This window comes from Giraffa tippelskirchi, chromosome 5 (genome assembly GCF_054371585.1).
Source record: "Giraffa tippelskirchi isolate mGirTip1 chromosome 5, T2T-mGirTip1v1.2.pri, whole genome shotgun sequence".
Classification (NCBI taxonomy): Eukaryota; Metazoa; Chordata; class Mammalia; order Artiodactyla; family Giraffidae; genus Giraffa; species Giraffa tippelskirchi.
This window is the reverse complement of record NC_137279.1, coordinates 74,348,089-74,372,192: the sequence shown is the minus strand read 5'-3', so window position 1 is coordinate 74,372,192 and position 24,104 is coordinate 74,348,089. Positions and strand designations below refer to the sequence as shown.

Genomic DNA, 24,104 nt, shown 5'->3' with positions numbered 1-24,104 from the left:
CCAAATTCCATCTGCCACCAGTGAAAGCAGAAAGGAAATGTGTAAAGCGAGCCAAGCCATGGGGAAAGAGTCCAAGATGGGTGTGCCTTCTGTGTGTTCAGTAATCGCATCCAGCTCAGCAAAGCTGAGTTTCTTTCCTCTTTGGACTACAATCCATTTTAATGAGCAAGGAGCATTTGATTAGAAGTTTCAGAAACTCAAATTTCCCTCAGCCTTTGTCTGAGTTTTGTAGAGGAAAAGGAATAGTGGCAAACATGCCTGTGAGTGCTCCTGGTCAGCTGATTCCTGGTCCTTTGCTCCACCTAGTGGATTTCCTTGCTGGAGAGGCTCTGAAAATAATACCTTGTTCCACCCCATTCTGTCCTGGTTCATATCAAGTGAGCTCTTTCCTTTATTTCCACTAAAGTCAAATGTACAGCTATGAGTCAGCAAATCGAATGCATCCCTTTTTTCTCTTCTTAATATAGAAATAGCATTATATGCATTATATGATCAGGAGTCACATATAGGCACGGAAAAGCATATTCCACTCATAATTGTATCCTCTGAGAGCCAAACTCAGTCAAACCTCAACAGAGTCATTTAACTGAATAATGGCTTGCCTACTTGTTAGATCCCAGGAGGCTTCTTGGAGAAATAATTGGTTAAATAGTCACAGAACTTTTTCAGGAAGTTTCTCATTCAATCATAAAAACAGATGAAAACATTGTAAAATACAGCAAAGCTAAGAATCTCAGGTACAAAGGGATTCAGAGCAGATTCTTAAGCAAAATCCATATGTGGAGATAAAGATTAGTATTGGTGTGGGTTTACACAATTAGAGTATAAAAAATAAACTCAACAATCTATACTTATTTGCTAGCTGATTTTCCCCTTGTTGGTCATAAGCCTTAAAGTCAATCAAATAGTTATTCTTTATCTCTTACCAATGGTTGATATTTAATTGCTGCTATGAATTGAATTGTGTTCCCCAAATATTTATATGTTAAAGTCTTAATCCCCAATATCTCAGAATATAACCTTATTTGGAAAAAGGGTCTTCACAGAGGTCATAAAGTTAAAATGAGGCCATTAGTGTGGGCCATAATCCAGCATGATTGGTGTCCTTATAAAAAGCAGAAATGTGGAGACCGACATACATCAAGGAAGAACACCATGAAGATGAAGACAGCTATCTACAAGCTAAGGGGAGAGGCCTGAAACAAACCCTTCTCTCACAGCCCTCAGCAGCAACCAACCCTCCTAAAATCTTGATTTCAGACTTCTAGCCTGCAGAACTGTGAGATAATAAATGTATGTTATTTAAGCCACCCAGTGTGGTACTTTGTCACAGCAGCCCGAGCAAACAAGTGCAATTGCCTCTGGCAAATGAATAAGAATCTCTCTGAAAAAACAAAATTAATCCGTAGAATAATAACATGTAATAACACATAATGTAATACTAACTCATGTCATATTATCTCTAATGGTTTAAAAAATGTCTTTTCAGTCATGATGTCATTTAAATTTTAACATAGACCTGTGAGACAGGCAGGATAGCATATAATAATCTGTAATCAAGAAAACACTAAAATATTAAAATTAACTAATCAACTTAGTTTAGAAATTTAAAAAGTAAATGCTAAATAAAAATAATTTTGCTTAAAAAAAATTAAATTAACCCATAGGATGCTAGAGTTGGAAAGGATCTTAGCATTCTAACAAATTGCTCAATCCCTTTGTTTTGAAATAAGATATCTAAAGTCACACAGCAAGTTGGTGATTTAGCCACTGTCTTAGCTCAGCCTTCAGTCCTTCCATTTCTCTCATAGGCTGCTGGATATTTCAAAGATGGTGGCAAAATGAGCCTTTGATGGTGATTAGATCCAGAACTTTTTGGAAAGAATTTCCTTGAGGACAATATGCAAACATAGACCCTTTCTCAGTTCAGTTCAGTCGCTCAGCTGGGTCCGACTCTTTGTGACTCCATGGACGCGGCACTCCAGGCTTCCCTGTCCATCAGGGACCCTTTCTAAGTATTTGCTAATGGAAGCACTTGCTAAATAGGAGAAATAACTGTTGGCTAGATGCCAGCCAGAAGATTGATGCCCACGTGGAACAGAGAGACAGGTAATTTGACCTCTGGCTGGGCTGATAGGACCCATCATCCCTCCAGACAGGTACTTGGTTGTGGTAAAGGTCTAGCTCTGGCTGGAGGGCTGCCCCCATACCACTGAGGGTGATTCACCAGAGTGACTTAATCATCTATGGGTCAGAGGCTCAGTTTCATGTGAGTGGGGTGGGGGCTGAGGAAACAGAGTCTGAGTAATGTTTCATGGTGGGTGTGGAGACTTGTTATAATAGTAAGCATGCTGTTTATTAGAGTACATGACACAGGTAATTGCCAGAGATCCCAAACCAGCTATCACCTAGGATTATGGAGATCTGATCTAACATGAGACAGAGAGCCCAGTTTCAGCTCCACAGCATAAGCCTTTGAAAAGTGTCCAGGAGTAATTGGCATTTAATCAATGCAATCATTATCCTAGCACATGGCTCCTGGAGCTTCAGGCCCTCTTATAAACACTGAGCTGCGAAAGGGAGAATATGTCCATTTAATTTCACCAGCAACAACATTTGATTTACAGTCCCGGATGAGGTCCAAGTGGAAATACATTCACACATTTTTATATTTGAGAAACACAGGTTCACTGTCAGTAAGAATTCAGTCTTGTATCAATGATAGTATAAACAGTGATGGGCATTTTCCCTTTACAGAGGCCTGATTAGCATTAATTTTGACAGACAGGAGAGTAAAATCTGTAACAGGCTGCTAAGCATTTGCTTTTCATTTAATCTTCTCTAAGCCTTCAATGAAACATGGGGAAGAATATGACTGCTCGTCTCTCCCCAAGATACAGAAGGAATGTATGCTACTTATAATTAAGGGACTCATAAATATTGATTTTGCTTTTGGTTTTGCTTCTTGAAGGGTTATCATTGGGCATTGAATTGAGTATTTAAAGGAGAATATACTTCTCTTGAAGGGCAGACACTGTTTTTAGGCCTATATCCTCTCTCCTTTTCCTAGCAGGAGTTCAGTTCACTTTCAACCACCCTGTAAAAGACAACTAGAAAAAAGAGAAGGCCCAATTTTCCCTCTTAGCATCTCACAAGTCTTTCCTGTAGGATCCTTAAGAGAAAGCAGGGAAGGAGAAAGAAGTATTCTTTAATTTTAAGGACCTATAAAATGGTTTCTTAGATCAATGGTAGTCTATTTCAGTGTTTTTCAAAGGGTACTCACAAATTACCCACTTCAGAATGACCTAAAAAACTTGTCGGCAACATAGATTGCCAGACCTCCTTACATGTTCTGAATCAGAATCAACGGCAGTAGGCCCTGGAGTCTACGTTGTTAACAAGTGTCTCCAGGGACTCCGATATGCACTAAATGGATTCTACTCACCTTCCCTTTGTCTCAACATTGCTGTTCCAGGGCTCGATCTCTTCTCTGTCTACACTTACTCCCTCAATTGCATCAAGCCTCCTGCCTTTAAAAGTTTTTATAGGCAAATAGTTCTCAAATGTGTATCTGCAGCCCACACCTCTTCGCTCAAACACCGGAATCCAACATCTAACTGCCTGATTGGTGTCTAATAGTCATATTAAAAATCAAACTCTAATTTTCTCTTTGAATTTGTTCTTTCTCATCTCAGTAACTGAGATCACAAATTCTTGATTCTGTCCTTCAATCTTCCTCACTTTCTCTTATACTCACTTCCAATCCTGTGAGCTCTTTTAAATATGCTCCAGATCTTCCTCTATTCCACGGGTTACTACAGCAGCCTCCTATTTGGTCTCTCTGCTATATCAGTTTCCTGTATCAATCATAGTTCAGTTGCAGATAACAGAAGCCAGTCTAGTTACCTGAAGCAGAAAGGGATTTAATGCAATTGTGGTAGATCCATGCTACAGAAATCCTTCCCATCCTATATACCTTTTTACAATGCAACTTTGTCATAACTCCCAAAAGGAAATGGAGTCTATATTTCCTTTCCCTTAAATCTGGGCTAGCTCTCTGATTAGCTTTGGCCAATAGAATGAGGCAGCTGTGATACTGTATGACTCCCAGACCTAACCGTAAGAGTTTTTTGCAGCTTCCATTTTTACCATCTTGGAAGGCAGCTTTCACATAAAGCAGCTTAAGCTAAATTACTGAAAGATGGAAATAGACATGAAGCGAGAGGGCTCAGACTTTTCATCATCCCTACCAAAATCCAAGACATGTAAAGGAGGCCATTTAGGACCTTCCAGCCCAGCAGAGCTGACAGCTACATACAACAACACACGTGAGCTCAAGTGAAATAATAAAAATGCCCAACCAACTTATATTTGGGGGGCATTCATTCACAGCAAAAATAACTGAATTATCAGTGAAGTTAAGACTTACAAAACCTTTGAAGGGCTCTAGGGGTATGCTCTAGGGTAGACCTCTAGGAACGACTCTCAGAATAATACTGCAGATGGCCTACTGGGGGAGATGCTACTTCTGCCATAATCTAAGAGTCAGGAAATCATCAACCACTTTCTAATTCCAGAAACACATCACCTTAGCCATTATTCAGGCATTGGGACGTTGCTACAAGATCTTCTGGCTGCAGAGCTAAATCACAGTCATTTTACATTAGCAAAATGAATAATTAATGTGCTGTCATTGCCTTTTCCCACTTAAGTTAGTTCTGAATTCAAGACTTGTGCAAATGCATATGACTAGCAAAAAGTAAATTATATTTGAATTTCTAGAGGCAGGAGAGTCTTCAAAATGTAATTTTTAGCTTTTTAGCCTACGTACTGCTGAAAGGCACAAAAGGAAGAATTTTTTTAATTGTTTTGTTTCCTATTATAGCACCTAATATAATACCAGTACTTAAGGGATGGTCATAAATATTTGTTAAATAATTGAACTAAAATTTGATAAAGGAGAGACATCATTTAGAAATGAATGCCCCTAGTTAGCCTAGAGGATGACATTCTGTACGTCTAAAACCCTGTTCCTGTCATTCCTTTTCATGAATATATCCTGGAGTATGAAGAAAGACTTACTTTCTTTTTAAGATTTTTTTGTGGACCATTTTAAAGTCTTTATTTAATTTGTTACAATATTGTTTCTGTTTCATGTTTTGGTTTTTTGGCCGTGGGACATATGGGATCTCAGGTACTGACCAGGGACTGAACCCACACCCCATGTACTGGAAGAAGTCTTAACCAATGGACCACCAAAGAGGTCCCAAGAAAGGTTTATAATTCAAGATTTTTTTCTTTCTGGTACTTGCCAATTTGACTATCATTGTGCAATTATCTTGAGTCAAACACATTAGGTTTCTTATGTAATAAATTTTCATCAAAAAGATGAATTTGGGAGGAAGGAAAAAAGTTTTTGAAGGGCAAGCTCTTCCATCTTTCCTGCTTCCCATGGCCTTGGCCACCATCTCTCTTTGAGGGCTTGTTCTTCAGGATACTGACAGCTTGATTTCTCTGGGTAACATCATGCAAAGGAAATTAGCTCAGTATGTCTTCTACTGAATCCCATCTGTAGTTCAATGTTTTAACGTATTTATGAACAAGACTACAGAGCAATTTTGATAAGACAAGGCAATGTTCCAGTCTCTGAGAATATTTTTCTCCAAAAGACATTTTCTAAAATACCACTGAACAGCCTGGAAATCCACCCCCACATGAGCAATCTCCAGAAAGCTTTTCAGGTGTCACAGCCATAATAGCAGGTGGTTCCTTTGGGTAGAAAAATTATGGCAAGGATAAGAGATAGAAAGCAAACTGTTTTGATATTCTGGGTACAGTTTTCCTCAGTGAATCATTCCCATATGCCTACTCTTACCATGGGCTCCTTTCCAAAGGGAGTAGGTTGTGTGAATGGAGGTGTAGATATGCATTCTGGTGGGCAAACTTCAAAGGTACCCATATTTGGCAGATCCAATTAATCTTTAGATATTTGTCAATCCACTCTTCTACAAGTCTCAAAAGGCAAAATTTGACTATGGATTTGATACCTGTTTTTGCTCCTCTCATAATAAATACTTAATCTTGTTATGAAGATCTAGTAGTGATCATCTGAGGCAAGACTGCTTCTGAAATTCCATATAAAAAGATTTTAAATGCAAGCATGTAAGGAACAGTAAGACCAGAACAATTTGCAAAAGATGGTCATTTAATTCACTTTTCTCTTATGAAATATTTGAGACATAAAAAAGTTAAGAGAACAAGTATTTATGCTCTAGTGATATTTTGTTGCTTGTAAGATAAAAATTTGGATTAATGAAAAAGACTTTGTTTCCAAATTAGAAATGCTAGAAATTAACAGTTTTGCCTAGTTTTTTTTTTTTTCTTTCTCTCTAGTGTGTAAGATTAGCATTCTTGTCATTTACAGGCATACCAAGTCTCCCTTACTGAAAAGGGAGATGCTATTGTCACCATCTAACTTAAATCAAAAACCTATCAAGGAAAAGATGTGTATAGGAAGATTCCTGATGGAAAACTTGACTTTACTCAGATGGAAGACAGCCACATTAAAAAGTAAAAGGGAAACATAGTCAGTCAGCTAACTAGTTCTGGCTTTTTCCAAATCTTAGAGTGGTGTCATTTACTATCTGTGTGACACTGGGCAAGCTCTTTAATGTCTTCACACTTCAGTTTCCTGAACTGTATGGTGAAGATCCTCTACCTCTTAGGGCTGCTACGTGTAGAACTCTTAGAATGGTGCTTGGTGTACAGTAAATCCTTAATAAATGTTAATTCACTTTCCTCTTCTTCCTCAACAAAATGTTAGCTCCACATGAGAGCAGAGAATTTGCCTGGTTTCATTCTGGATTCTCAGTTTCTGTTTTGCCCACAGTAGGTATTCAATAAATATTTGTTGGATGGACTAACTAATGAAAGTAGCTAGGTTTTGAGGCTAAGAGTGAAAGAGAATTTGTCCTAAGTTTCATAGCTAGTGAGGGAAAAACAGACCTCGGGTTTAAGGCAGGTTAGGGAGGTAGGAAAGAATCCGAAACTAAGATGAGCAGAGCAAGATTCTAGTTTAAATTCTTCTAACTCTCCGAGTGTTGAGATCAAGGTTTTCTTTCCTGATTTCTAAAATGTAACTTCCAATCATCCTGAGGATTAAATTAAACTGTGTATGAATGCTCACAATAAAATATAAAGGGATATACAACACAGATATTATTAATTTTTATCTCAGTAAGTTTGTCCATTGGATGATAATCAAATGATTCTATGAGAGAATCTTGGAAGAAAGAATCTTTAGCTAAGATTTAAGTACTAAAAATATTCAACCCCAGAGGTACCACAGACATAGACTAATTTTTTCCATCTGTGCAGTTTAGGGTAGATTTGGCATACACTCAATACCAGGCAAGAAAGAAACTATGGTTTAGGCTGCTTTTAAAGTAGAAAAAAAAAAAAAGGCAGAAAAAGAAACTATTTCCTTTTATAAGCATGAATGTTAGAATAGAGAAAGCCTTCATCGAGCAATTCTTCACTGAAGAAAGACTGTTTGATCCATATGCTCTCCTGCGTTTTCCCACTCCCCATTTTTGTTGTAAATAACAGTTGTTTTGTATATCATGATTTATGTATTATGATCACTTCCCTTTCACCAAAGAAAAGTAATATAGGCTATTCTTTATCAGCCACATGTGACTCCGAGGTCAAATGAGCAGTTCGTTGTAAGGTAAACTTCTTAGATTAGCAGTATTTAAAGACCTGGTTTCTAGAGTTAGGGATTACTCAAAACATTATGGCTTTAAGATTAGGCCCCACCCAAGATGCATCACCAGAGCCTGGGTTTGAGTTTGAGAAACTGACTTGAGAAAAAAGATAAAGGAGTAAAAAAAAAGTCATAATGGGTGAGCTGATGACTCACTGCCCCTTCCTTGAACTTCAAGAATGACAAGAAAGGAGAACATAGGGTCGTCAAGCTTCCAAGAACGACAAGACAGAAGAGGGAAGAAAGGCAGTGCCCCACTGCAGACCAGATGTTTCAAGAAAGAGAAGAAATTCAGGGCTTAAAGATTTATGTATGTTCTTAGAATATAGGCAACAAATATAATTTCCACAGTCAAGTTGTTAAGTGCATCAAAAAAAGGATACTAGAAACTGACTCTGTGTCACCCTATGGACTGTAGCCTGCCAGGCTCCTCTGACAATGGGATTCTCCAAGCAAGAATACTCGAGTGGGTTGTCATGCCCTTCTCCAGGGGATCTTCCTGACCCAGGAAGATGGTTTTCCAGTAGTCATGTGTGGATGTGAGAGTTGGACCATAAAGAAAGCTAAGCGCCAAAGAATTGATGCTTTTGAACTGTGGTGCTGTAGAAGACTCTTGAGAGTCCCTTGGACAGCAAGATCAAACCAGTCAATCCTAAAGAAAATCAGTCGTGAATATTCATTGGAAGGGCTGATGCTGAAGCTCCAATACTTTGGCCACCTGATGTGAAGAAGTGACATATTGGAAAAGACCTGATGCTGGGCAAGATTGAAGGCAGAAGGAAAAGGGGATGACAGAGGATGAGATGGTTGGATGGCATCACCAACTCTATGGACATGAGTTTGAGCAAGCTCCAGGAGTTGGTGATGGACAGAGAAGCCTGGCTGCAGTCTATGGGCCTGCTGAGTCGGATGCGACTGAACAATTGAACTGAGCTGAACTGACAATTCTTGGAAGGCATAGGGGACCACTTATAATTTACCAAATAAACTAGATACTTTTAAACTCCAGTCCATTGATTTACACTGCTCTCTCTGCCCAGAACTCTCTTCCTAGCTGGCAAGCCCCTAATGGGCTTCAAAGCCTGGCTCAAGTGGTTTTTTTCTCTGTAGGTTTCTTAACTTCTATTCTCTCCTACTACTCAGAATGATTATTCTTTTGTTTATGGAGCCATTGAACATTAAGCACCTCTTTTATTAAGTAGATTCACAAGGTTCTCTCCTTTCTCAAACTTACTGAATACTCCACAGGGGTATAGGTGAGCCTGTCATTGTGCAATTCTTGGCACACCATATGAGTATAATACAGGTTTGTTGAATTGATTCAAATATTATCAATAGAAGAGGACCAAAGCGTAAATAAATTTTCTAGGCCTGGGAATTATGTTAGGTATGAAAAGTGTATGCTAAATCCACATATAAGATTCTGCTTTTCGGTCTTACCAGAGAGCATGTAATTTATTCTTATTTTTTTAAAGTGTCATGAATATATTTCTCTAGATAAAACATTATTCACTTTTGGCTTAGAACTGGCCCTCCCATAACCCAGTTAGCCAAAAGGTAGCTGAGTAGTTTGAAATACTCTCCAGCTGGAGTGGAAGTACATTCGGGTTTTGCTTCAATCAGTGAAACCCTGCCTTGCTTTGCTTTTCAAAGAGCCTCTCAGTCAACCATAGCCTTTGAAAGCATGAGCAGAAGGGAAGTCAGATGAGCTCTGTTGAATTCTAAACTTGCCACATTTTCAACTCTAGTATTAAACTTTTCTTCTATAATTAAACAAATTAACTAAAGTAGTATATAATGTAGTATCAGTTTACTCTTTTATCTTATCCATTATGCCACTTTGTTCCAGAAAATCTTTAAGAGAGGTTCGGTTAAACGAAAAAAAACAAAAACCAAATTGTTCCACACTCGTCTCTTTGGTTCTTTTGGTGATCTTCTGTCAGTGCTGATAGTCAGGGTGAAAGAATTTTGGAAAAGTTTTCCAGTGCTAGTAACAGCATTTCTTGAAGCATCTTTTCTCTTTATACAGCAAATGATTATGCAATGCCCACAGGTCAGTTTTACCCTAAGACCCAGTGAGTTTCTTCAGCCTTGATTAGTCACGAGGCCCTCACCTAGGGCACAGAGCAAGGTAGTTGTTACCCAGAATGTGTCCCAGCTAAATAAAATCATAGCTGAGTCATGTCTGAGGGTGCTCAGAGGGAACAGCATAAAGATTAAGAGCAGGAGCTCTGGAGTCAGTGTGCTGTCTGAGTTTGAAGCTGGCCACACCTCTGACTGGTTATGTGACCTTAGACAAGCTTCTTAACTTCTCTATGTCTCACCTGTCCTATCAGTAGAAAAGAAATAATAATGGTAAGTGAATTAAATGTGTAAAGCACTTACATGGTAAGCATGCAATAAATGTTACCTCATATTATACACTTTATGTTTTTAGGCTACAATAAGAAATATTTTTCTCCATATTTTTATGTAAGAAAAGTGGATAAAATTAAAAAATTAAAACAAGGCTGGACATTTTTAGAACAAAACTTTATTTACAAAATCATAACTTGGTCTGTGTTGGTATCACTACTGACAAAATGCCTTTGGTTGAAATATAAGTTAAGGTGACAGATTGATTTTAGCAGTTCATAAAACAAGAAACCAACACTATCCCATTTTCCTATTTCTGTGTGGTTCTGAATACAGTTAAACAAAACAAAATTAAAAAAACCTTTATAATGTACAATGGCTTCAGCAAACCACTTCTCTAATTTTTTTTTCTATTTAAGTGTTGGGATGAGACAACTAATCTAAAATTTTCTATTTACAGAGAAAGCTCTAGAGAATGGGATAACTTAAAGATGGAGGTTAAATGGCTTTCACAATACAATATCCATATGATTTTATAAGAATATAAATAAATAATATTAGTCAACAGTACATATTGAAAATTTTCTGACAAATTCATTTATCCAGCATCATGCTGAGGAATCAAGAGGATTTCTCCATACATTTTCGAGTTTTAATTTATTTTATTTGCTGATTCACAAAGTCTTGCTCCATATTAACATAGTTATTGCCAATATAACATGTGATAACCAGTACCTCTGGAAACCAAATTTTTATTTTTAAAAATTCCCTGCTAAGCTTTACTTCCCAGCTGTGCTTCAAATATATATACATGCTTATACGCATGTTTATATGCATGGACTATGCATGCATATAAGCATGGTGATAAAGGTGTGGGTATTTAATGCCCCTTATTCAGGAATGTCAGAGAAGGCAATGGCACCCCACTCCAGTACTCTTGCCTAGAAAATCCCATGGATGGAGGAGCCTGGTAGGCCATGGGGTTGCTAAGAGTCAGACACAACTGAGCAACTTCACTTTCACTTTTCCCTTTCATGCACTGGAGAAGGAAATGGCAACCCACTCCAGTATTCTTGCCTGGAGAATCCCAGGGATGGCAGAGCCTGGTGGGCTGTCATCTATGGGGTCGCACAGAGTCAGACACGACTGAAGCAACTTAGCAGCAGCCGCAGCAACAGCATTCAGGAATGTAAAATTAAAGGCATCTGACATCTAACGGTAAGAAAAAATCACCCAGGTTGGAAGATAGTGGAGCGACATGTAAAAGATTCTTCTACCTGAATTTAAGAATACATCTATACTGGGAAGAGGGGTGGAGAGACAAAGGGTAAAAGTAGAAGCAGATGTAGAAGAAAAGAACTACATTGGTTCAATAAACTCAGGTAATTAATTTGAGACAACAAATAAATAAATCAACAAATGCTCCATTTTTGTCTTCCCAAAAAAGAAATCATTGACAAATCCTTACTAACAATTTTTAAAATTGGTCCATTAATATATTTTTTACAAAGGAAAAAGTTAAAATATTACATATTGAATATATCATAATTACAGTCATCTAATACACTCCTCCGCTGAGATATCTAACACGTCTTCATCTGTATTCTCTTCTACCTCTGGCAAGTTGCCCCAAAGTAGGAAATTTACACCTGAAAACAAAAGGTCATAAAATTATTTTGTGCTGACTACTGTCACAACTCAGAACAAGATATATAAAATCTTTTATGTAAACATTCTTATCTGAAATCATAGTGTTAGCAGTTAAGAGAAAAGCTAATAAAAAATGAACTGCAAATAACATGATTGATACCTAGATATTAAAACTATCTAACATCTAGAACATAACCATTCTTTAAACTCTTTTAATTAAGGGCTTGAATTCTAGGATCTTGGAACTCAAAAAGATATCAGGAGTTGATTTACTCAAACCTTGCCTCTAGCTACATTATGTCATAATCACTCTACACTGATAATTTTCAAATCTATTTTAATGACTTTTAAGAATGGGAATCTCACAAGATCTTTTTAGATTAAATGTCTCTTTGGAGGATGCATGGAAGGACTTGAATAAGTTTCCCCATCTCCTCAACAAGCATGGAGCTGCTGGTGCCTTTCTTCTGATTAAAAAAGTAGGGTGTTGGAGCCAGTTGTAATATGAACTGGGCTTCTCTGGTGGCTCAGATGGTAAAGAATCCTCCTGTAACACTTGAGACTTGGGTTCAAACCCTAGGTTGGGAAGATCCCCTGGAGAAGGAAATGGCTACCCACTCCAGTATTATTACCTGGAGAATTCCAAGGACAGAGGAGCTTGGTGAGCTACAGTTCATGGGGTCACAGGGTCAGACACGATCAAGTGACTAACACACACACAGACACATACACACATTGTATTATAACTTGAAAGCACTAAGTTGAAAAAAAATATTATTATTAACTGATATCTTGGAGAGCCAATAAGAAAGCAAATCTCAATGGTCCAGTTGTCAGTATGGATACAGGGAGGACTCAGCAACTCTGGATATCCACACTACACAGTGGGCTTCCCTGGTGGCTCAGGTGGTAAAGAATATGCCTGCAAAGCAGGAGACCCAGGTTTGATCCCTGGGCTGGGAAGATGCCCTGGAGAAGGGAATGGCAACCCACTCCAGTATTCTTGCCTGGGAAATCCCATGGACAGAGTAGCCGAGTGGGCTACAGTTCATGAGGTGACAAAGAGTCAGACACAACTTAGTGAGTAACACTTTGACACTGACTTGATATAGTGGCCACATGGTGGAATGGAATGAGCCAGGGTTTGGAGATTTGATTTGAATTCAGTTTCCACCACTAACAGTATACCATGGATGTGTTTACTATTTTTACTACAAATGTATATAACCACAGGCAATATACATTATTATTTTGTGTATCTAAATTTTTACAGTATAGTATTATATGTATCTCTTCTAATTTGCTTTTTTCATTCAATATTATGTTTTTGAGATCTGCCTATGTCCATATGTGTAGATTTAGCTTATTTAGCTCATTTCTTTTTATTTCTGTTGGACATTCCATTGTATGAATTAAAAAAAAATACAATCTTAAATTTAGCCCATCACTTATCCTTTTCTCTAACTGTCCGTTTTTCCCAGGTGCCCAAGGAGACATGCACAAGGATATGCACTGCTACGGTGTTAAACAGTGAAAACAATTAACTGTCTCTCTAGGTTAAGATACTGGAACTTAACCAGGCAAGAAATTAGCATCTATTTGATGCATAATGATGTCTATCATATTATTTTATATAATTTTTGTATGTTTGAATCATTTACAATAAAAGCACTTCTTTTCCCCCAAGAATGAATGATGTTTTGCTTTTGAACAGATGAAAGGATAGTAAGGAATCTCTAGGCTGAAATCTAAGGGACAATTAGAATGCATAAAGGTAAATGGAGAGCTGAACACAACTTATGTTTGGAGGGCATTTGCCAATTTCAGGGAATCTGAACTGAGGTCTCCCAAGCCCCCTCAAGAGAGTCTCAGGAAATCAGGTCTAGATGTGAAGGCTAACCTAGAACATAGACTTTCTGGGGCCCTTTCAGTCTAAACATTCTAGAATTTTATAAAGCTTGTATACAGATTCCTTTGATGTTGCTGATTCAGGTGATTCAAGGACAGCTGCAATGCCATGAGCAATTCTGCTTTATATGAACTGTCTAGAAAAATCTTCCTTCAAATCATAATATTAGGGTTACAGAGGAGAAGTTTGATATTGTTGGAGTCAATACTAAGAGACATGAGTGGCTCAGCACAATTGGTTCAAAGGAGAAAAAATAAACTGAGAGACTGGATCTGACAGAAGCAGCACCTTCCTTTCTCTGTTAAGAAGGAGGAAGGAAATCCTCTGATACATCTGTTTCTCATGGATTAGATTCAATGCAAATGGATGAATGCTGGGCTTTTCTCTTTGAAAAATTGACCAATATTAAAAAGTAAATCAAAACTGAAAAACCTCCACCCCGTGTTTTGAATTCTATGAAGCAGGAAAAACAGTATCAAAGCAGAAACTTCCTTTAATGTGTTCCATGAGCAACACAAATATAAAACTGGAGGCCTAAATTAGGAGCCTATATCTCACTTAGGGGAGTTCAGAGAAGTCTTCACTCAAAAATGGCCTTCTTAACATTCTAGAGCCTTAAATTAAGGCCTCCAAATGATGGGTTGAGAGTCACAAATGAATGTCAGGTGATTTTTTTTAAAAAAAGAGTCTATAAAAACCCAAGCATAATTGAAAGGTTTGAAGATCCTGACAACCTAGCTAACAACTCAAGATCTCGTAGTCTATGAAGGCAAATCATACTTCTAAAAAAAAAAAAAGAGTGTATTTTAAGTTCTGAAGAAAACTAAAACATACATTTAAAAACCTGAGAATGCCAACTTAGATGGTCAAATTATCTAAACTTGTTCTGTAAACTAAACTTCTATAAACTTTAGTTCTCACTGAAAAAAGTCTCAGTAAACTCAATGTGGTATGTCGTGTCAAGCAGATCTTAGACACTGAGAACGTGCGTCCACAGCAAACTGAAAGGCTGCAGACAATGTGAAATGCATTGTGTAGATGCACCTTAAGGGTTTGTTGTGTATGTTCCTATGGAACAAGCAGTTCAACGCATTGGTATGAAATATTTTCCTTGACTAAAATTTCATCATAATTTATTAATATAGATGTCAAAATGTCTATTTTTATCCTGAAGCAACATTACCAAATACAGTTTACCTAGTTATCCTTCCTCCCAGCTCCCAATGACCCTAGCCTCTTCCCTTGTCTTAAACACACACACACACATACATACAATTGGCTGTCAAATCTAAATGATTCCAAAATTTTCTGGAGCCATATTAAATATCAAAGCAGCAATTTAGAGCAATTAAAATATTAATTTTAAAAGACCAAGAAATCCAGCCAAGTTTGAGGCTCTTAAATATGATGTTGAAAACAGAAATGCAGTGAGTTTTGGCTAGTATTTGTTTCCATAAGCAAATGTTTGGGATTAAAGTTTCGAAGTTCTACTCTAGTAGATACAACCCAGGTGAGAAAGTCTCAGAGGGGATCCTGAAATGATCTATGGAGAGGTTCACTCAAATATTGATAGACAAATGTTACAGGAATTAAATTAATTGTTTCTTACCAGTAGAGTCTAATCTGTTAATACCATAAACTGCCTGGCTGTGAAACATCCAGAAGTGTCCGTTGTTGCAGGAAAGAAGGCAGGAACAACATGGAACAATCACGTGATAACCTACAATATTCCCACTAAAAGGAAAGTAAATATTATTAGATACAAGGTAATATCCGACCATGCAAACTTTTTAATGTGCTAATGTGAATAGACAGACCATATAAAGATCTTTTTTCCTCCTAACAACCTCCTTTGCTGGGATCTTTGGGATAGGAGTTACTCTGATAATAGTTAGAGTTCTACTATCAAGTGGGAAAGTAGTCTTAAATGAAATAATAGTAACATATTCTCAATTTCTTTGTTAGTATTGTTTTATGTGTTGTCCCTTCACAAGCTAGTTTCTAGTTGCCATAAGCTTGTGATTAGTCCAAATTTGATGGGCTGTACGACAAAATGCATTAAATAAACCCTGATGTGTGGATGAAAGGTTTTTGCTCTCCCCAGGACTATGGTAAGTTGGGTTCTTATATGTTCCAGCTCCATGCCAGCACCTAAAAACTGTTTCAACAGATGGAGGAGTAGGAAGACAGCATGAGCCCATGAAAACTGAACACAAGCTGGCTGCTCTAATTTTAGTCTCAGTGTTTTTGAAGAAATTCAGGAATGAAGCAAATCCACAGCTTCTAGAGAAAGTTGCAAAAGTTTTTGCTGTCTCCAGGGTTATCCTTATTAGAAATACCTCACTCTTCCATAGGTTTTTCTTCCCTATCTGAACACTTTAAGTAGACTGAATATACAGGGAACATTTTAGCTAGCAGTGTTTTGTTTTTTAAATGACAACATGAACTGCTTATACCTTGAGTTGTAAAACTTCCTATTATAGCTTGTTCCCATCCTATGAAATGTGAGTCAGTCATTTTTTCAATGCCCTACAAAAAATACTATAAAAGGTACCAGTCTACCTAAAACATGTCTTTTAATCATAATCTTCTTGAAAGGCAAACGAATGAAAGCAAAAGCTGTTCTTGCATTAGACTGACAGTTATTTGTAGGGCTATATTACAAGAATAAATTTTACAGCTTTAATTACCACCCATATTCATTCATTCATCCACTCATACTGCTAATATTTACAGAGCATCCACTATGTGTCAGGTACTGTTCTAGGTGCTAGGAATAAAGTCCTTGTGTTCATGGAGCTAACATTCTTGTAGGCACATCTCATATCATTTAGCTCCCTTATCAAAACTCCTTCAATGGCTTTCCATTGGCCAAAAATAAAAATCCAAAACCTTTCCTACCAAAGTTTGAAAGTGAAAGTGAAAATCGCTCAGTCGTGTCCGACTCTTTGGGACCCCATGGACTATACAGTCCAGGGAATTCTCCAGGCCAGAATACTGAAATGGGTAACCTTTCCCTCCCCCAGGGGATCTTCCCAACCCAGGGATCACACCCAGGTCTCCCGCATTGCAGGCAGATTCTTTACCAGCTGAGCCACAAGAAAAGCCCAAGAATACTGGAGTGGGTAGCCTATCCCTTCTCCAAACCAAAGTGTAGATCTGCGCTATCCAAAATGTGGCTACTGAGCACTTGAATTGGCTAGCCTGAATTGAAATGTGTTGGAAGTATAAAAAATAAACTTGATTTCAAAGACTAAGAATAAAAAATAAGAATGTAAAAATATTTCAATAATTTTTTATGTTAGTTACATATTGAAATGATAATACTTTGGATATATTAGGTTAAGTAAAATATCCAATAAAATTAATTTCAGGACTTTCTTGGTAGTCCAGTGGTTAAGAATCCGCCTGCTAAAAAAAAAAAAAAGAATCCGTCTGCTAATGCAGGGGACATGGGTTCAATCCCTGGTCCAGAAGATTCTACATGCTGTGGCGCAGCTAAGCTGTGCGCTGCAACTACTAGGCCACGCTCTAGAGCTCACAAGACGCAAATCCTAGCCTATGTTCTAGAGCTCATGAGCCCCAACTGCTGAGGCTGAGTGCTAAAACTACTAAAGTCAGTGTGCCTCAGAGCCTGTGCTCCATAGCAAGAGAAGCCACCACAGTGAGAAGCCTGCACACCACAGCTAGAGAGTAGCCCCTCTTGCTGCAGCTAAAGGAAGCCCATGTGCAGCAATGAAGACCCAGTGCAGCCAAACATAAATTAAAAACAACAAAATTTTTTTTTAATAAATTTATTTATTTTAGTTGGGGGCTAATTACTTTACAATATTGTAGTGGTTTTTGCCATACATTGACATGAATCAGCCATTGGTTTACATGTGTTCCCCATCCTGAACCCCCCGCCCACCTCCCTCCCCATCCCATCCCTCTGGGTCATCCCATTGCCCCAGCCTTGTGTCTCATGCATCGAACCTGGAATGGTGTTCTGTTTCACATATGATAATATACATGTTTCAATGCTATTCTCTCAGAATGTTGCACTCTCATCTTCTCCCTCAGAGTCCATAAGATGTCTATGCATCCGTATCTCTTGTTCTGTCTCGCATAGGGTTATCATTACCATCTTTCAAATTCCATATATATGCATTAGTATACTGTATTGGTGTTTTTCTTTCTGGCTTACTTCACTCTGTATAATAGGCTCCAGTTTCATCCATCTCAATAGAACTGATTCATATGTATTCTTTTTAATGGCTGAGTAATATTCCATTGTGTATATGTACCACTGCTTCCTTATCCATTCGTCTGCTGATGGACATCTAGGTTGCTTCCATGTCCTGGCTATTGTAAACAGTGCTGCGATGAACATTGGGGTACACGTGTCTCTTTCAACTCTGGTTTCCTCGGTGTGTATGCCCAGCAGTGGGGTTGCTGGGTCGTATGGCAGTTCTATTCCCAGTTTTTTAAGGAATCTCCACACCGTTCTCCATAGTGGCTGTACTAGTTTGCATTCCCACCAAAAGTGTAAGAGGGTTCCCTTTTCTCCACACCCTCTCCAGCATTTATTGCTTGTAGACTTTTGGATAGCAGCCATTCTGATGGGCGTGAAATGGTACCTCATTGTGGTTTTGATTTGCATTTCTCTAATAATGAGTGATGTTGAGCATCTTTTCATGTGTTTGTTAGCCATCTGTATGTCGTCTTTGGAGAAATGTCTGTTTAGTTCTTTGGCCCATTTTTTGATTGGGTCGTTTATTTTTCTGGAATTCAGCTGCAGGAGTTGCTTGTATATTTTTGAGATTAATTGTTTGTCCGTTGCTTCGTTTGCTATTATTTTCTCCCATTCTGAAGGCTGTCTTTTCACCTTGCTTACCGTTTCCTTTGTTGTGCAAAAGCTTTTAATTTTAATTAGGTCCCATTTGTTTATTTTTGCTTTTATTTCCAATATTCTGGGAGGTGGGTCATGGAGGATCCTGCTGTGATTTATATCGGAGAGTGTTTTGACTATGTTTTCCTCTAGGAGTTTTATAGTTTCTGGTCTTACGTTTAGATCTTTAATCCATTTTGAGTTTATTTTTGTGTATGGTGTTAGAAAGTGTTCTAGTTTCTTTCTTTTACAAGTGGTTGACCAGTTTTCCCAGCACCACTTGTTAAAGAGATTGTCTTTTCTCCATTGTATATTCTTGCCTCCTTTGTCGAAGATAAGGTGTCCATAGGTGTGTGGATTTATCTCTGGGCTTTCTATTTTGTTCCATTGATCTATATTTCTATCTTTGTGCCAGTACCATACTGTCTTGATGACTGTGGCTTTGTAGTAGAGCCTGAAGTCAGGCAGGTTGATTCCTCCAGTTCCATTCTTCTTTCTCAAGATTGCTTTGGCTATTCGAGGTTTTTTATATTTCCATACAAATTGTGAAATGATTTGCTCTAGTTCTGTGAAAAATACCATTGGTAGCTTGATAGGGATTGCATTGAATCTATAGATTGCTTTGGGTAGTATATTCATTTTCACTATATTATTTCTTCCAATCCATGAACACGGTATATTTCTCCATCTGTTTGTGTCCTCTTTGATTTCTTTCATCAGTGTAAAAACAATAAAATTTTTTAAAAACAAATTTCACTTGTTTTTATAAAGAAGAATACTTTTCTTCTTTATAAAAATACTTTTTATAAAGTATAAAAAGAAGTTACTGAAAATTTTAAAATTACATATGTGGCTTGCACACTTCTATTGGATGGTGTTGCTCTAGACTATCTGGATTCTGAGCGCATCTCTAATCTACCCAAACTTTCTCACCTGATGTTCACAATGTCTCAGCCACACTGGACATTGTCTTTTCTATTAGTTGATATGTTCTTCTTGCCTTGGCTGTTCCCTTGGCCTAGAACATTCTTCCTTTGGCTTCATCTTAGCTCATTTTTTAGGATTCAATTCCAGTGTTATCTTCCCTGACCATGTTATCTAAAATAGCTCTTACCCACTCTCTCAACCTTTATTATTCTGCATCATTTATTATTATTATTTCCTTTGGAATACTTCCCACCCTATTCAAGATCTTATTTATTTAAATATCTTATTGATTGATTGATTGCCTTCCAACCAGAATATAATGTTCAAAGGCCTTTGATTTTGTCTTCTTTATTGCTGAATTTCAGCCTCTAGAACAATGATGAGCACATGGTAGGACCTCAATATATAGTTTAAATGAATAAATGAAAGAAATTAGTCATGACCACACAAAAAGAGTTTGTTAATTTAAATGATTAAAATTTATAATCCAAATCCTATTTAAATGAGAAAATCTCATCTGTTTTTTCCCTAGGATTTAATCCCATAGGATTAATAATACTCAAGTCCGTTTGCCTCTCAAAAAATTATAGTAATAGCTTTCGTCTGACTTGTAATTTATAGTTTACCAAGTCTTTTAGCATTCATAATTCATTTGATCTTCACAACTCTATAGATAAATACAAAAATATTTTAATTTTTATCTCAAGAAGACTTCTTCTTTAGCACTTTTCCTCTAGCACTTCTGAGTGCTAAAACTACTAAAGTCAGAGGTTCAGAGGTTTAAGACAGTTATTCAAGGGAATAAGGGTAGGGCCAAGAGGGTAGAGCTCAAACCTGACTTTTATTACTGTAAATCTAAGTGTTTCCCCCACCCCCGAAACTACACTACCATTTTCTGAAAGTTAAAGCAGGTATTTGTTAACGCACTTCAAATAATTGTAAAGTCATATACAAATGTTAAGTGTCATAAGACTCTTTTAAAAGACATTTCTAAGTAACAAATGGTTTTTCACCTGTTCACTGCATGGGTGATAACCACTGCTTGATGCAGCCCACTGAACCTTTCTCTGTGCTTCAGTGTCAACAGTCATCTCCCAAACCCAGGGGTATTTGGAATATTGCCACACGTTACCATTTTAAACATGCAATGTCCTTCAGCTTACATTTGCAGATTTCAGTGAAATAGCATCTTCCAATGAAGTCCACTGCACTAGAGGAAAAAGTTTAGAGATAGTCAAATTTACTTTTAAAAGAATGTTGAGAAAATGACATAAAGTAAAATTTGCTATTTTAACCATTTTTCAGTGGATAGTTCATAAGTGTATTCACATTTTTTGGTGCAACAAATCTACAAGCTTTATTCATCTTTCGAAACTGAAAGTCTGCACCAATTAAATAACAATTCCTCATTTCCCTCTTCCCCCAGAACCTGGCTACCACCATTCTACTCTCTGTCTCTATGAATCTGACTACTTTAGATACCACAGATAAGTGGAATAATACAGTATTTGTCTTTTTGTGATTGAGTTATTTTTCTTAGCATAACATCTTCAAGGTCCATCCACGTTGTAGCAAATAAGAGGAAGGATATCCTTCCTTTTAAAGGATGGATAATATTTCATTATATGTATATACCACATTTTGTTTATTCATTCATTGCTGGACATTTGGGCTGCTTCAACATCTTGATTATTGCGAACAATAAGAACTTGAGTGTGCAGATATTTCTTCTAGATCTTGCACTAAATTCTTTTGAATATACACTCAGAAGTGGGATTGTTGGATCATATGGTAAATTTATTTTCAAGTTTTTGAGGAATTGTCATGTTATTTTCCCTAGTAGTGGCATCATTTCACATTTCTACCAACAGTGCACTAGGGTTCCAATTTTTCCCTACCTTTGCTACAATATGTACTTTTGATTGTGATTTAGCATGAATTTTAAAGACTCAAAGAGCTTAAAGGGACACTAAGAGAAATTGTAAGAGAACTATAGTATATGCTGCAAGGGTAAATAAATATTTGTGAGCTCACTATAAATATGACAAACCTTCCATTCAAAAAATCTTATGCATTCATTGGTTCACACACATCTTAGTACATTAATCCAATACCATTGTAAGCCCTACATGGAAGAGTAGTAAAGAGGAAACACTTGGTTGTATTAACAATTCACATATCGGAGCCCTCCTTATAACTATTCTATACTTACCATAGCTATTGCAAAGACGAATGGGTTAATATTTAAAACTGTTGTTTCTGTATGTGTTACTGAAAAGAAAAAGCACTAGACAAATCACTGAAACTTTGCAATAGTAGGGTCCAGATTTATTGTCTAGTGCTTTTTCTTTTTGCAACACATACACACACAGACAGAGGTAGTTATAATAATCCACTTATATTTATACTAAATGAGGGCCTTTGGCTTTGCCATTATGCATGACCACACTCAAACCAATGCAGATAAGATTTCAAGGGAGGAAAAGTTCACAGCTTTGAGTATATTTAATTTTTTAAAAAGTTTCTATCATCATCATGAAATTCTTTTTAAAGTATTCTGTTTATTGGTGTGTTTCGTCTGGCTCTGTGTCCAAAGAAGAGCTGTCCATGTATATTTTGGATAATTTCTCCTTTGCTTTCGTGACGAAGTTTCAATAAAGAGTAATATCTTGAAAACCATGTAAAGGCACACACGTGTTGACTATAGAAAGTACCTTTTTGAGTTAGAAAAAGGTATATTTAAATCAAATAAAGTGGCTATTTTTCCAAATAGGAAGCAAATTCTTAAAGATTCTACACCCAAACCTGGGTAGTGACTGAAAACAGAATTTAAAGGATTTAAGTATGCAAACAAATGCATAATATCTAAAGTAGGCTTTATGGGAGACACAGATTATTTTAGGGCTGTCTTTATTTCATCCCATAAAGATCTGTATGTCTTGCTCATTCAGAGTGAGGGAGATTACAAGGAAAGAGTATTGAATTAGGTGGACAATAGATCTGATTCAGCATGCCCATTGCCCCCCCCCCCCCCCCGCCGCCAAAACAAAGGTAGAACACTAGGAAATGTTTTTTGGAGTAAAAGTTTATGAATAAAAACAAAAAACTTAAATGATCTCTCTTCTCCAGCAGTACAGAGAATCTTGCTTAAATTACCTAGCCTCTCAGTCATGGGCTTGATCCAGTGAAAGGATGGTTGGGTAGGGCCAGGGATTCAACTTAAGGGATCACATGACTATAATTGAACTAGAAACATTACATCAGGACTGACCACTCTGGTTAAACCACAGACTTTGTCCAGACAGTCTACCCCCTTAGTTAAACTCCAAGGGGATCATCAGACTGCTGGGAGTGGCTGGAACACCGAAATGATAACCTCCTTGTTGACTCCAAGAGGTTCAAGCCATACACTTTTCCCATTTAGTTAAAGGCTACCGTTGCCCGCCACTAGCATGACTTACTTGGTAGGAGGGATGTCTGTAGAGAAAAGGTCTATTTCAGTGTCAGCCAGCAAAACAGCCTTCATTCCCCTAGAGCTGAGCACTTGTTTACAGAATTTGCAACACAGGATAGACACGCGACGGTCCTTGAAACTACAGCTGCTTGTAGACATGGCGTCTCGAAAGCTTTTCTGTTTTCCCCTTCGAGGGTAAAAGTAATATTTATTGAGTAGGAACAGAGAAGCAACAATCTTGGCTTTCTCTTTAACCTTCGGGGGTAAGGGAGAGCAATTTGAAGTGGGGAGCAGGCAAACTGCAAGATGCCTCGGGGAACTTCTCTACAGTTTTCCTGTCCTCCTCGTTGAAGGATCGTCTGTTCTTTAGTTCCTTTTGCAATTCCCTTAGCTTCTCGCTGACAGGCTCTTTTATCTACAGGTTCCTACTCAAGCCCCCTCGCTCGGAGCGCTCCGATTCCTCTCTCTCTCGGATATGGGGCTACCCACGTCTCCTCTGTGGAAATCTTTCCCCTCTCCTCAGGATTCAGAAACCCCCTCAGTTTTTCCCACAGGCGAGCGTGGGTATCCCCTAACCCTCCCACGACCCTCCTCCTCTCTGCCAGTTCGCGAGACCCCGGCTTCACTTCTTTCCCGGCACAGACCCCAGCCCTCAGCGTGCGGGCTCTCGCGTCGTTCCTCCTGCGTCTCCCTCCCCTCAGCTTTCCCTCGTGGCCCCCGCCGATCCCTGAAGTCTTTCCAGAGCGCGGGGGGCTGTCGGCTGGGTGGGGCAGAGGTCGCTTTGCGGGGCCCTCGGTCGGCGTTGGGGGTCTCTGCCACAGCACACGTCGCTTTTTGCTCGCTCTTCCGCTCTCTGCCTTTCCAACCCGCTGTCAGTTTGAATCGGCCGGCGCCGCGCACCGATTGGGAGAACTAGAGTTCGCCCACGTCCCGCATTGGAAGGCTCGGGAGCTGGCCTCTGAGGCGATCTCAGTGGCCAGGAACGCCGACGCCCCGCCCCAGTAACGGTGCCTAGATAAAACTCGGCTTGCTGGTTGGTAGAGCTTGGCCCCGTCTCCGATCTCATTGGTCCGGTCGCGAGGATTCGGCGAGCCCGCCTCTCGCCCGAGTAAGCGAACAAGGCACGCCCACCACGCTTCTCATTGGTAGACGTTCCACAGGACCCGCCGCGCTC

The 24,104-nt window shown here is 38.3% G+C and overlaps 1 protein-coding gene across 4 annotated transcripts; it reads right to left on the bottom strand.

Moving 5' to 3' along the window:
* Positions 1-10,282: 10,282 nt before the first annotated feature.
* FAM72A (family with sequence similarity 72 member A) lies at positions 10,283-23,897 on the bottom strand. 4 transcript variants are annotated; one of them, XM_081492051.1, is made up of 5 exons: positions 23,575-23,897; positions 22,938-23,117; positions 20,609-20,686; positions 15,289-15,413; positions 10,283-11,769 (listed from the first exon to the last, which is right to left on the bottom strand). In XM_081492051.1, the coding sequence occupies exons 2-5, from the start codon at positions 23,087-23,089 to the stop codon at positions 11,675-11,677; spliced, it is 450 nt and encodes a 149-aa protein (XP_081348177.1). In that variant the 5' UTR covers positions 23,090-23,117; positions 23,575-23,897; the 3' UTR covers positions 10,283-11,674. The 4 variants fall into 4 exon arrangements, with proteins under 4 accessions (XP_081348177.1, XP_081348178.1, XP_081348179.1 ...); XM_081492052.1 differs by having other exon boundaries at positions 23,571-23,770; XM_081492053.1 differs by lacking the exon at positions 23,575-23,897 and having other exon boundaries at positions 23,052-23,172.
* Positions 23,898-24,104: the final 207 nt, after the last annotated feature.